The 13,000-nt window shown below is 41.8% G+C and overlaps 1 protein-coding gene across 1 annotated transcript in view; it reads right to left on the bottom strand.

Annotated features, from left to right (window-relative positions):
* gpc3 (glypican 3) overlaps window positions 1–13,000 on the bottom strand; it is a 192,350-nt gene that overhangs the window by 61,326 nt on the left and 118,024 nt on the right. The window contains 1 exon segment of the mRNA XM_034223265.1: window positions 6,110–6,795. Coding sequence (XP_034079156.1) covers window positions 6,110–6,795 — 686 coding nt within the window.

Consider the following 13,000-nt stretch of genomic DNA (forward strand, 5'->3'; position numbering starts at 1 on the left):
ATTCATTGCTATCGGGATGTTAAGAGCATTCCATGGAATATAACAAAAAACAATTCTGAAGTGAATTATGTACCCCACCTTTAAGTTAATTATCTGAATACTTTCTGTGTTTTCACCACTACAGTAGGCACTGTAGGCTTATCTGGCGAATTGCCATTTTTATCAGTTATGTAAGTTGCTTAAAAAAATGGTTGAAAAGGCCTTCAACAACAAAATCATTAAAGTTGTTTTTAAAGATCATCACGCTATGTATTTATTTGTTGTATAAATATGTTTTTATTATTTATTCTTATCATTTTTATTCTAATGTTGAAATATGTATTTAAAGCCACCCTATGTAAGGTTATTTAACAGACTGTATCTTACATTTGCCCCACCCAGTGGTATCAGACACAGTGACGTTTTGGCAGCAGCCAATCAAACACCATGGATCTGTTGAGAGACGACAGTCTGCACTGTAGTTACATGCAATTCACCAGCTTAACAAGAGAACTACACAGAGTCATACTCCATTGCAAGAAGTTTCACTTCTTTCATATATGCACACATTTGCTATCTTTTAGTCACCAACATATGCTTTCTATTCCCTCCCTCTGTCTTCTCTTTTCATCGCTCTCGGCGATGAGTCATTTATATGACGTGTATCTGTCAATATCATTAAACATTTATATACCTAGATGCCTGGTCGCCAAGTCGGGCAATGTTCAAACCATGTCAGGAGGAGGGTCACGATGCACATTGACCCATTCAGATGGACCTGAATAATTTAAAAGGTGCAAGAATCACATGAAACCCTACCAATCTTCTGTTAAATCTTACATTTCAAAATAAAGGTGAAATTCAAAAACAATAATTCACCTGCATTGAACCAGTCCATTAAATGTTCGTTATTAGTTGGCAGGATAGATTTGAGGTGGTATCTACCTCCTAATTGATTCAGTGGGACATAAACATCTATTGGTAAACTGGATCACTTAACATACGCAATTTATGTGAGGAAAACGTACATGTTTCAACCCAAAACCTTATCTTTTTTTGTTTTACCTAGACAGGCAGTTGCTTAAACCAAATTAACTACTATTTTTTTCCCCGAGTTACATCATTTTCCCAATCTAAAGCATTATAATGTTAGTGATAACAAAAGGTGACAGCCATTTAAGTAAGGGATAATGTATAACAAAGGGTTATTGAATAAATAACACAGTACAGGGTGATCAGGATCTCGATGCGAAAGTGTTCTTTTCTCCAATGCAAAGTTTCGTGCTCTCCAAAAATATAAACCTGCATTTTTGGTTAAAGGTCCCATGTCATGGACAATTCTACTGATCATCATTCCATTGTTGAGGTCTACTAGAATAGATTTATATTGTGCAATTTTCCAAACTCACATTGTTTTCGTTTTCTCATACAGCATCTCTGTATAGTATGTGTATTCACTCTCTGTCCTACACGGCTTGTTGGAGCTCCCTAACCCTAACCCTAACCCTTCATCATTTACAGCGCCCATCGTACAGGGCAAATGAAACGTGTAACCGGGGTGAAAAGGGTGTTACATTTACTTAATTATGAATATTGTTACATCAAGGCCGAAAATTAGGATGAGCCCCAACGGTCAAAAATGTTTTTTTTCCCTCCCAGAACTGCCAGCGCAGCGCCTCCACAGATCTGGCGCCCTAGGCGAACATCTATAACGCCAGTGCTAGGGGCCGACCCTGAGTTCATATGCAACTCGCAAATATATTTCTCTCCTCTCTTCTCTCTCTCCCCTCTCTCAATGTTGGTACGCAAATGCGCTTTGTTTCAAATGACCCGGGGCTCTTTTTTTGGCGGAGGTGCGCATGCGCACCAGTTATGTGCAGCCCTGTGTATAACCATTTCTCCTGTCTGTTACTCCCTCTTTCAGCACAAGAACCAGAGGGGGATTCAATGGAGCCTGAATACCTGCACTGAGACCCTCACCCTGCACCCTTAGTCTCAACTCTCAGTGTTTTTCAAGCCTTTCCCTGTTTTTTTGTATTAAACAAAACATTAAGCTTTCCCAATGGTGTGGTTTTCGTTTTGTGAAAAAGTGCAAATGCAGTGTTTGTATATAATTACATCACATATTTTTTTGCTGTTGGTCGTGAAATTGCTCCTGCTGACTTGAGCCAGACATTTTTTCCTCCGCATTGTGTCAGTGGGGAAGCCGTACATTCGTACTCCTTTCTCGGAGCGATTTGAGCATCCCCAGGCAGCACAGCAAACCATGGTGGCGACTAGGAGGCAGCACAGCAAACCAGGACAACACGGAGGAAAAGGCTCAGACAAACTGCATGATATGCTATTCAATGTTTATTGAATTCCATGTATGTGCAATGGATGTTCCTAAAACAACACATTTAACATCATCATCATCATGCTGCTGCTGCTGCTAGTCCTTTGATAGTCACCTGTCGGTCTCCTGTCCTTTCTGAAAGCCATAAAGATTAGTCATTTAGATAACTTGTGTCCTCAATTACCATGGGATTACTGAAGCTACCATGAATTTAAGAAAATGGTAGACATTAATCTAATCTGAATTTTAAAGCATTACTTTAGATCCCCTCCCTCTAAATATATCAATAAACATTAGAAAGTGATGCTCCTGACTACCATACAGGTTTAAGAAGATAATATTGGTTTTAGAGAATTCAAAGCTATAAATAAACAGCAACAGGCTCTTTAACCAAGGCACTGTTAGCCTAACATGTAAACTAGTTGTTCACACTAATCCTAATATTATCACTTAATATTAGCAAATTCTATTTTATTTTTAAAAACATATTGATGTAAATACATACACATATCGATTTGTTGTATAAATATTGCAAATCAAAACCTTTATTCACTAATAATTACCAAAAATCGTAGTTCTATCTCCTGTTATCAATGCATTCACATTGCCCGCCATGAACTTCCGGGGAACGATCCTCTTCTACATGAACCACGTGACGATAACCGTTTTTGGACTTCCGTTGTCGTAACTCTTCTATCTATATGGCGCTGGATAGGTCCATTTGGGTATGGTCACGTCACTGTACCCAGGAGAAAAAATGTCCAACGAGGCGTTCTGGGGCAGCATAGACAGGTATTTTCTGTGTTAGAGTTTTACTCGCTACACGGTGTACTTTGAGGCTTTGTGACTCTGCACACCGTTTACATGCAGAAAAAGCTATAACACACAAGGGGACGGGTAATAACCGGAAAAGCATGACATGGGACCTTTAAGTATTCCACTGTGTTTTATGATACACAAAAACAAATGTTTGTTGTTACATTTACTAGACTTCTTTTTGCGGAGTGATATGACTGCAAATAGTCCCTTGATCCTCATTAGCAACGGTCTGTTCTCCTAAGCAACGGTCTATTCTCCTAAGCAACGGTCTGTTCTCCTAAGCAACGGTCTGTTCTCCTTAGCAACGTTCTGTTCTCCTTAGCAGCGGTCTGTTCTCCTTAGCAACGTTCTGTTCTCCTTAGCAACGTTCTGTTCTCCTAAGCAACGGTCTGTTCTCCTTTGCAACGTTCTGTTCTCCTTAGCAACGTTCTGTTCTCCTAAGCAACGGTCTGTTCTCCTTTGCAACGTTCTGTTCTCCTTAGCAACGTTCTGTTCTCCTTAGCAGCGGTCTGTTCTCCTTAGCAACGTTCTGTTCTCCTTAGCAACGTTCTGTTCTCCTAAGCAACGGTCTGTTCTCCTTTGCAACGTTCTGTTCTCCTTAGCAACGTTCTGTTCTCCTTAGCAGCGGTGTCTTATCAAGTATTAACAACCTCTGAAATGTCTAATTGGACTAATCACAATTGAGTATTCAACTAAGCCGGGTAACAATATGCTAAGAAAGTTCGAATGGGTCACCACTTTGAGGGGTTCTGGTTAAAAAAAAAAAAACTTTTTTATAACATAACAGCTTTATTAAAGTTATTTTGTGTATTCGTAGAAGGAAGCTAAGGAATGATTAAGTAAAATGAAGGAAAATCTGATTTAAATATTCTGCTTTTGACTCTATTACATGTCCTACATTCCCTGCTTGATACTGCAAGACCATGTTATGTTGATGTAAACTAGTTTGTTTTGTTACAGTATTTGGACAAATTACAGCTAATTGGCTAAAAAAGGACAACACTGCATAGTTCCTTTAATCCCTTAAGGTCATTCACAAACATCCTTATTGGAGGTGAAGCAATCAAGTGTGCCACGCTTTGGTTGATGACTCCTTAGTGAGGCAAAATTAGCCTTTAGGGAAACAATGCATCTGTCCCTTCAATGACACTGCTGAGTGAGGAGTGTCTCTGCAAGATTACATTTAAACACTCCCACATCTACACACACAAACGACCTTGTCACATTGCGGAACAATACAGGACCACAGCAGCTTTAATCCCATATACTGGAACCAGAGTCAGAGCCATAAACACAGAGTAAAGGCATCTGTGGTGCCTGGAATTGCAGTCTTAAATAAACCCACACAGGACATATTTTAACTGGATAAGAATCACACGCGCAGTGAGTGATTTCCCCTAAGTCAGCGCTTCATGGAAGCAGCCACACCCTGGCGCTGTAAAGAGTAAGTGAGGTCAACCTGTGTGTTAATAAATGATGGGGTCTGAGTGGAAACCTGGCCAACGTGGGGATTCTGGGTGTAAAGAGTGAAAAGTTCAGCAGATATACAAGAGCAAAAGCACATCCAGCTCAGTAACTCTGGCAGAAAGGAGTCTCCATATTTCATGAGAACTTCTCCCTGACTTCACATGTGGCTACGAACAAAGTTGGCATTTTTATCGGAGTTGAATCAACGAGACACACTGAGAGCATCTGCCTGCCTGCCTTCTTCTCTTCCCTTGCTATTATGTCCCACTCTTTATTCAGCTCAGTCCAAGGTTTGCTGGTTTGTTTTTGTGCATCACAGATAAACTACCTGCCCGATTTTCATGACACTTGGTAGAAGGGTCCAGCATGTGTCAAGCTATTCATTTTTGGAGCTGATCCAAATTACCGTGTGGAAACATGCTTTAGTTTTCACTTATGGAAACGACTCTGGAGGAGGTCTGTGCTCTCTGAGGGCCTTGTGACGCTGAGACACTTTTCATTATAAGTGATATTTTCACTTAAAGAAATGTAGCCTTGATCTCTTAGACGCACTCACTCAATAAGTCCTTTGACTGAAGTTAATGTGGTATCTATTTTATTATGTCCCGTTTGAATATCTAAGGGAAAGAGTCTTGCGACATATTGTAGATACAAGTTTCCTCATTCACATCAATGGAAGCACTTAGTTGAATGATATGCCTCAATAGTAATGGAAGATTTGTAAAACTTTGTTGGCAAAGTCTCAAAAGTCTTGATGAGTGAAGACCTTACCTAAAATTTCAAGGCCAATACTGCCTTGTAACCGTATTGCGAGAGTTTTAGCTAGGGTAACTATGGAAACTGTGTTGGCTAATGAGGAGCAACCAAAATTGACCTGAAAAACAATGTGATTTTGATAAAATATAAATATAGCTCATATTTAACTGTATACAGTCTGGTAGATGCTGTAGTCCTAGTCTAGTAGTGTATTATTGCACATTTACATCTCTCACATGATGCATCGCTATTTCTGTTGGGTGACTGTCGAATTTACTCGTGGTCAGTCCTTTGATGCTAGCATGATACATTTGTCTCATCAAGGTTTGAGCCAATATATTCTAATTTTTTGTTAATAAACTTTATTGTAAACATTGTATCTTTTATTTGGTAGTAGTTGTTTGCTTCTTTTTTTTTTACATTGAAATCGTTTTGTGTTTATATTTGCACCATTAAACACCAAAGCAAATTCATTGTAAGTGTAAACCCTATTGGCCAAAAAATCTGATTCTGATTAGGTTCAATTAAATAAAAAGGACCATTGAGTGATATCAATCAATTATTTTCATGCCATTCATGAGTCGGGAATTCAGCAGGTAGTCAGTCGGCTCAGCCAGAATGGGAGGGCAGTTGTCATACTGAATTGACTCTACGATCACTCAATCCCTAGGAACGCACCCAAACCAATGCAGCTCCTTGCATTTTTCAATACAGTTCTAGTCTGTGTGTGTGTGTGTGTGTTCTGGGACTCACCGCGGTAGTGAGGCGGCTGCGGGCGTTCACAGCGTGTTTGAGAGCCAGTTTGATAATTGAAGGCAGTCTAAGAACAACAGCCTCGATGTCCTGCTCTCCCCTCATTCCGCCAGCCAGCTTCCCCAGCCCGTCTACGTAGCTCTTCCAGTGGGGCTGCACCTCAGCCGCTCCCCCCAGGCAGCCCTGCATCACGGCCTGACAGAAGCCCCTGCAGGCTGGCGGCCCCAGCAGGCCCTGGCAGTGCGGGCAGTACCACAGCCTCAGCAGGGCCCGGCTGCAGTCCCTCCCGGGACGCAGGTGGTCCGTGGTGTTCACAACCTCTATGCCAAGGTTCAGCGCCTGCAGGAAGACCCGAGTGGCCAGGAGGGAGCGGGACAGACGGGTCATCATCAGTTTTGGATAGGGGCCAAATGCTGCGGTCTCCTTCCAGGCCCCTCTCACACACTCCTCAGATGCAGAGGAAACAGTGCCGCCAAGCAGGCGCCGGTAAGCCAGGGGGAAGAGGCGCCCATAGAGCACAGCCACCATGTGGTCCACTGAGGAGTCTGAGCCCAGGATGTACAGCGACATGTCCAGGAAGAGCTGCCCCACGAAGCTCTGGGCTCCACTCCCGAGGCCCGGGAACTCCGACTTCAGCATGGCCAGGGTGAAGTTACGGCCGTGTCGCAGCACCAGGTCGAAGGCCTCTGCAAGAAAGTCAGAGAGAGTGCAAAGAGTCAGACGGGGTGAAAGTAAGGACACCTTTTCAATATCTGTTGCATTCAGGAGGTGATGCTCTGCCTCGGTAATCACAACAACTTGGCAGAGCTGTCGAAAAGTAGGCAGCAATTTAGCTGAAAAGCATGAAACACTCAACAAGATGCAATTCCCCCCAAAGATCTATTCAATCCCTAACGATCACAGTAGGAGAAACATCCCACGCCAGCCTCTCTTTCCCTTCTCCCAGTTTTTCTCAATCTGTTGTTTTCTCTAATGGGACTGCTCACACATGCAAACGCACACACAGAACAGCATAATACATGATTGCTTGGAAAATAAAGAGAGCAGATGAAAAACAAGATCTGGGGATTGACCTTTGAGTAAAACTAAAAAGAAGCTAGAACAGAACTCACTTTAAACGAGTCCCTTGCAGTGTTTCTCAAACTTGTTCATACCAAGGACCACTTAACCAATAAATAAACACTCGCGGACCACCTAACTCCACACATATCAAAAAACACATCGTTTTTCTAGAACAGATTACAAATCGCCTGAAAATGGTACAAACAAGTGGCAACATGTGTGATGAAGGTGTTGTGCTGGGCTATATCATGCAATGAAACTTAACCTTGCTCCATTGTGGAGATATTCCCGCGAGAGTGCGGAAAACATAAATTGATTAATTAATTTCAAATGTGAAATGTTACCAATATACTCACGGACCACTAGGGGGCGCTCAGGACCACCAGTGGTCCGCGGACCACACTTTGAGAAGCACTTAAGGAGAGTCTCAATGTATTAGTCAAGCGGGAGAGGATGTCTGCAGGGAGGAAAGCATACAAAGCACGCAGGAGGGAGATGTGCCTGGCCGATGTGAGGAGGGAAAATAATCAGTGACGTTTCAAGGCAGTGAAGTCTTATCAACAAGGTGGCACAAGAAGCAGGAGCTCTATCAACGACCCGGTAGCCAAATAAGTGAGGACCCAACAACACAGGAGGATTTAAAGCTCCATTACTGAACTTAGCAGGGGAGCTGAGAGTCAGTGAAATGCAGCTTTGGACAGGAGAATAGCGAGGGATGGCGAAATCCCATTTATACCGCAGCTAGTCCCCTTCATCACTTTGTTGAGAGTGATAGCGACTACTGCTTTGAGAGGGCGGGGGCGCTGGTATAGGCGTTAGGGGAAGTTATTGCTTTTTGTGCTACAAAAGCCATTTCATCTTTGTTATTTCCTTTTTGCCTGCTTGGGTAGTTTAATTTCTTTCTCTTCATGCTTCTCGGAGGTCAAATGAAGCTTGTCAGCCTACACAGAGCTCCGGGTCCTCGGACAGCATGGTGTGATACCTCTGTCTCTTTTGTGTCGAACAGATAATGTGTTTTTCTAATGTGCAATTTCAGGCACATGGGGAGGTCCGTATGAGAATATGACGATATCTGAGCAAAGGAATAGACATCATTCCCCCGCTCACTAACTGCTGCTGGGGAGCATTTATTTATCACTTTTGAATGAAGGATTGAAAGACTCTGGGGGCAACACTGGGGCTATGAAGAAACATCCATATGGGTCGAAAATGTTTCAATCTAACTGGAAATTGCTCTTGTTTTGAAACTTGGTGCCCTCATTAACTTACGGCTACAAACTATAAAAGTAGAGAGAAAATTATTAGAAAGAAGTAGATTTCATGCAAATCTTTCAAATAATTCAAAACTTGCATTGTACATATTGCACATAAATGGTAGCTGTGGGTCCATTGCTAGTTAGCAACAGCAAACGTCAGTGCAGCCAGTAAAAATGCTGTTTGGCGGGAAAGCACAGTCGGCACGAACACTCAAGGAAATACAAATCGGAAATCGTTTATATATACATCTTAGGTTGTTTGATTTACAAAATGACTTTCACTTTAGTTCAGTATCAACTTATCCTGGTTTAATTGTAGTGTTCATTGCAACTTCTGTGATGTTAGTTAAGTAAAAAGCCAACATCAAAGATGATCGACAGGTACAAAACCTCTAATTGTGAATAAACAAAGGACTTTCACAGATGAAGCCGATGTTCGCGTCTTTTGGGAAATCAAAAGTCAAGGTTGATTCATTTGAACTTACGTATACGTGGATTATGGTTATTAAGCCACATGCTGTAAATAACTTCTTTACTTATGTATTGTTAGTTATGTAACATACTAATACATTTTGAGTGGGAAATAAGTCATGGTCTGGGGTAACGTTTTTTATTTGAACCCAGACCACGACTTATTTCCCAAACTGGTTTTGTGGTAAACAAACTGCAGTTGTACATTTGAATCAATGCATGAATATGAAACCGCATTCGTGCTCAGCAAAACAGACGCTGGGTTGTAAAGAACACATTTAAAAGATGTTTGGATGAATGTGAGAGGATGCTCCCGAGCAGCGCACATCTGTTTAGATTTTCAGGTGAAGGCCGAGAAGCACTTCCCTCTGTGATCAATGAGCAAACAGATTGCTAGGCGAGACAGGGAGACAGACTGGGAGGTGGTAAGACAAACCCACACACACACACAAACAAACAAACACACAAACAGAAATGCAAAGTCTTCTCCTGGTAATTCCTTCAATATTTTGTTTACTGATGGAGAGTCGGTGAGAAATACACATCCTTCTCAAAGATGTTTGTTCCTCCTTTTATCTGATTCTTTGAAAGCCTCTTTCATCAAACCCTGTGATTCAGCTACCTAGTATCTCTTACACCACAAAGAGGAGAGCCACTTTGTAATGGTAAAGAGAAAGACTAGAGGGCTCTTCATAAAAGCAATTCAATGGCTCCGAGTAGCCCGGGTCATGTCAGGAACCATTGCGAGCCCATTTCCTGCACATACTGCTCGCCGTCTTTCATCAGTGAGAGCCTGAGCGGGATCAGGTATCCTCTAATGGAGGGGAGAGAGGCCAGTGACGTCCGGGATACTACTGTAGGAGGTCAAGGGCCCACATTACCAGAGCGGGAGCACGCAGGAACATATTGGGACATGCTTACAATTAGCAGTAGCATTTATTTTGTCAGTGTCACAAATGGAGACAGAAGGCTGGCTGCTGGAAATCGCTTTCTCCTCAGAGACTGAAGGCTTTTTACCAGACACATCAGCAGGAGAGGGAAATGTCTCTTAGCTCAGTCCACTGATTTCATCAGCCAGATAATGTTTACTCCAAGGACATTGGGCCTCTCAGCTTCCTTGTGCACAAAATATGGATATCCACTAAATTATCTCCAATAGGCAACAGGCACATTGCATTAGCATTGATACCGTCAAACTGCAGCGTTACATTGTGAGCGGGATATCATGATCAAATCAAACTTTATTTATATAGCACTTTTCATACACTTAAAGGTGGGGTAGGTACGTTTCAGAAACCGGCTCGAGATACACTTGTTATTATATTCCATGGAATGCTCTTAACATCCCGATAGCAATGAATATCTGAAGTGCTTTGACAAAAAATCCATAAAAAAATGTCATCTGTGGAAGCCGTAATACTGTAAAAATGTTGCCGGGCCGGCTAAACGGATTGGATTGCCGCCCTGTCTGTCAGCCTTCCATCTCGTGCACGCACAAATGTATCTCGTGCCCTCATTGGGCGTGCCGTCATTGGGTGTGCATTGCAGCAGTACTTCAATGACTCGCCAGCAACAGGCGGCCACTTTCACCAGTCTGCTGACGTCATGTGCGCGTTCATGTGTGTTGGAGGAGGTGCTCTGTAAGGAAGTCTGAAGGAAGGGGCGGATTCTTTTCGGCTGTGTACTTTCAAATGTTAGTGCACTCGAGCCGGTTTCTGAAACTTACCTACCCCACCTTTAAGGTAACAAAGTGCTCTACAAACACAAAAAAATTAAATAAGAATAAAAAAATTAATAAGAAAAAAAGAAATAATAAAAAAGAAATAATAATACATTTCATAAAAATACAAATAAAAAAGGAGGGTCTTGAGTTGGCACTTAAACATATTATCATTTTCTGCCACCCTCTACATATCATATCATTAATCAAAGCCCTCAATTAAAGTATGATCAAGTCCAGATAGTCTAAAAGAAATCTAATAAATCTGTGTCAAAGTGGGGTCACTTATTTCTGACACCTAAAAGCTCTAAGAGTCTCCGCTCTGACATGTAACAGGCTTTCACATAATCTATGAATGGACCTGTCAAATGGGCATATTTGATGTCCAGGAGGCCGTCAGTCTGGGTGATATATAAGTCAACTCTGCAGCTCATAACAAGCCGGACCGCCTGACCGACCGACGCTGAGTTGGCAGACAGGTGGCTCATCAATCAGCGACCCAAACACCGATTATCCCCAGAAGAGGAAAACATCAATAAATTAGCCAGCCAATGAGACTAATCCATTTGGCTGATGGCGTGTCACCTCTAGCCGCCACGGAGATGGATGGAGAAGCTACAGCCAGCTGGTCCCGGTGACAAAACAGAACCTATCCGGGACGCAGAGCGAGGACTGGCAGGACACAGACACATGCCAGCACTCTGTCAGGTACAAACCATGTATGTTCAAAGTGCCAGTTTTGATGCAACACAAGCAATTGTTCTTAAACCAGTCAATTGTGAATGCACTTCCTTTTCTGACTTCATTAGCCTAGGGACTTGTGAAGATTTTTGATTTATAGAAAATACAAACACTGTAAATAATTTGTTATTTATCATTTTGTAATGACTGTTTTTTGATATTGATATACTTGCTATGACGGTGGTCATTTGACCATCCTGCAATGTATTATATAGGCTGGGCACAATATGGTGCAGTACACTCAAAAGAACAAATCAATCTTAATCCATCATATCAAAATGGTTGGGGGAAAACTAGCTACATGATTAGGTAAATAAATGATAGATAAATGTAATTGAAATCAGTTACAATTATTACTGAGAAATAATATGTTATTAAAAATAATGTATTAATTTAGGTAAAAGCGTATACGTAGAATTTAACATTTATTCTGTTGGCCTGGTTCTCCTAACTAATAATAACCTTATTTAATTATTTTTGAGTTTTAACTTGGCTTGTTTAACTTTTATACTTTTGAGCTTCAGGCTACGGTGGCCGACAGGTGCAAATGCATTACAACAAACCCAAAACACTTCCATTTATAAAAAAACCGCGGTTCAATTTAAAAAACGATGCAAATATAAAAATAAAAATGTGCCAAAACTCATGCAAATTAAAAACACATGAGTAGGATTTACAAATCGTTCACCAACTTGACGAAACAAGCGCAGCGTTTACTAAAAGTGATGCACAAACAAAATGCAGCAAAAAAAAAAACTGCAATAAGCTCAAAACACAATGGAAACGGGGACACTAAGGTGATGCAAACAGCTGGAACCCGGCTGCATTTTTTAGCGTTGTGTTTCGAGTTTCTTGCTGGTTTTCTATTTGTAACATTTTGTTATTCCAGCGCTTTTAGTATACCCTGCATTTGTGCTTTTATATTTGCATCGTTTTTGAAAGTGCCTGTTTTGGGCCGTTGTTGCACCAGTCGGCGACCGTACATTGCCAAGTTTACAATATTTGTTTTTAAAGGAAACAAATGAGCTACATCTATTCGATTAAATTATTTAAATCGTAATGTTAAAATACTTATTAAATGTTAAGCAGGGTATAACTAGTCATTTTTAAGCAATTACATTAATAAAAAAAACACTCCTGGTTGTAAGTTTTTTACATGAGTGCACAGAGAGTAGCACAGGCTGACACACCTCCCAGCATGCTTTGCATTCAGTTGTGATTTTATGAGCCACAACAAAGGCATCATCTGTTCATTGACTGTAAAACAATATGTGGTTTTTCCAGACACACTTCACTCCCAAAGAGCGACCTGTCCCAGGTAACCCGAGACGTAGCAGCTCCACCTGACCAGCTACCCTTGCAGGACCAGTGTGTGTTTGAATCATGCGTTTACGGGAGGCAGCATAGGCAAGGTAGGGCAGGGGGGGGGTGAGGAGGGCTAGGGAGGGGTGGGCTGGTTCCAGGAACAAAGCAGGCAGGATGCTGGTAAGGCCCTGATAGCATCACCAGCAGACCATGAGGGCCAATGGACAGCGGGGCAGAAATGAGACTTGTATTAGGTTACTCCATCTGTTAGAGCGGCCCGCCTCACACACAACACACGCATGCACACAGACGTACACAATGCAATCACACAGTGCA

The sequence above is a fragment of the Gymnodraco acuticeps genome, unplaced genomic scaffold, assembly GCF_902827175.1.
Source record: "Gymnodraco acuticeps unplaced genomic scaffold, fGymAcu1.1, whole genome shotgun sequence".
In the NCBI taxonomy this organism is placed as follows: Eukaryota; Metazoa; Chordata; class Actinopteri; order Perciformes; family Bathydraconidae; genus Gymnodraco; species Gymnodraco acuticeps.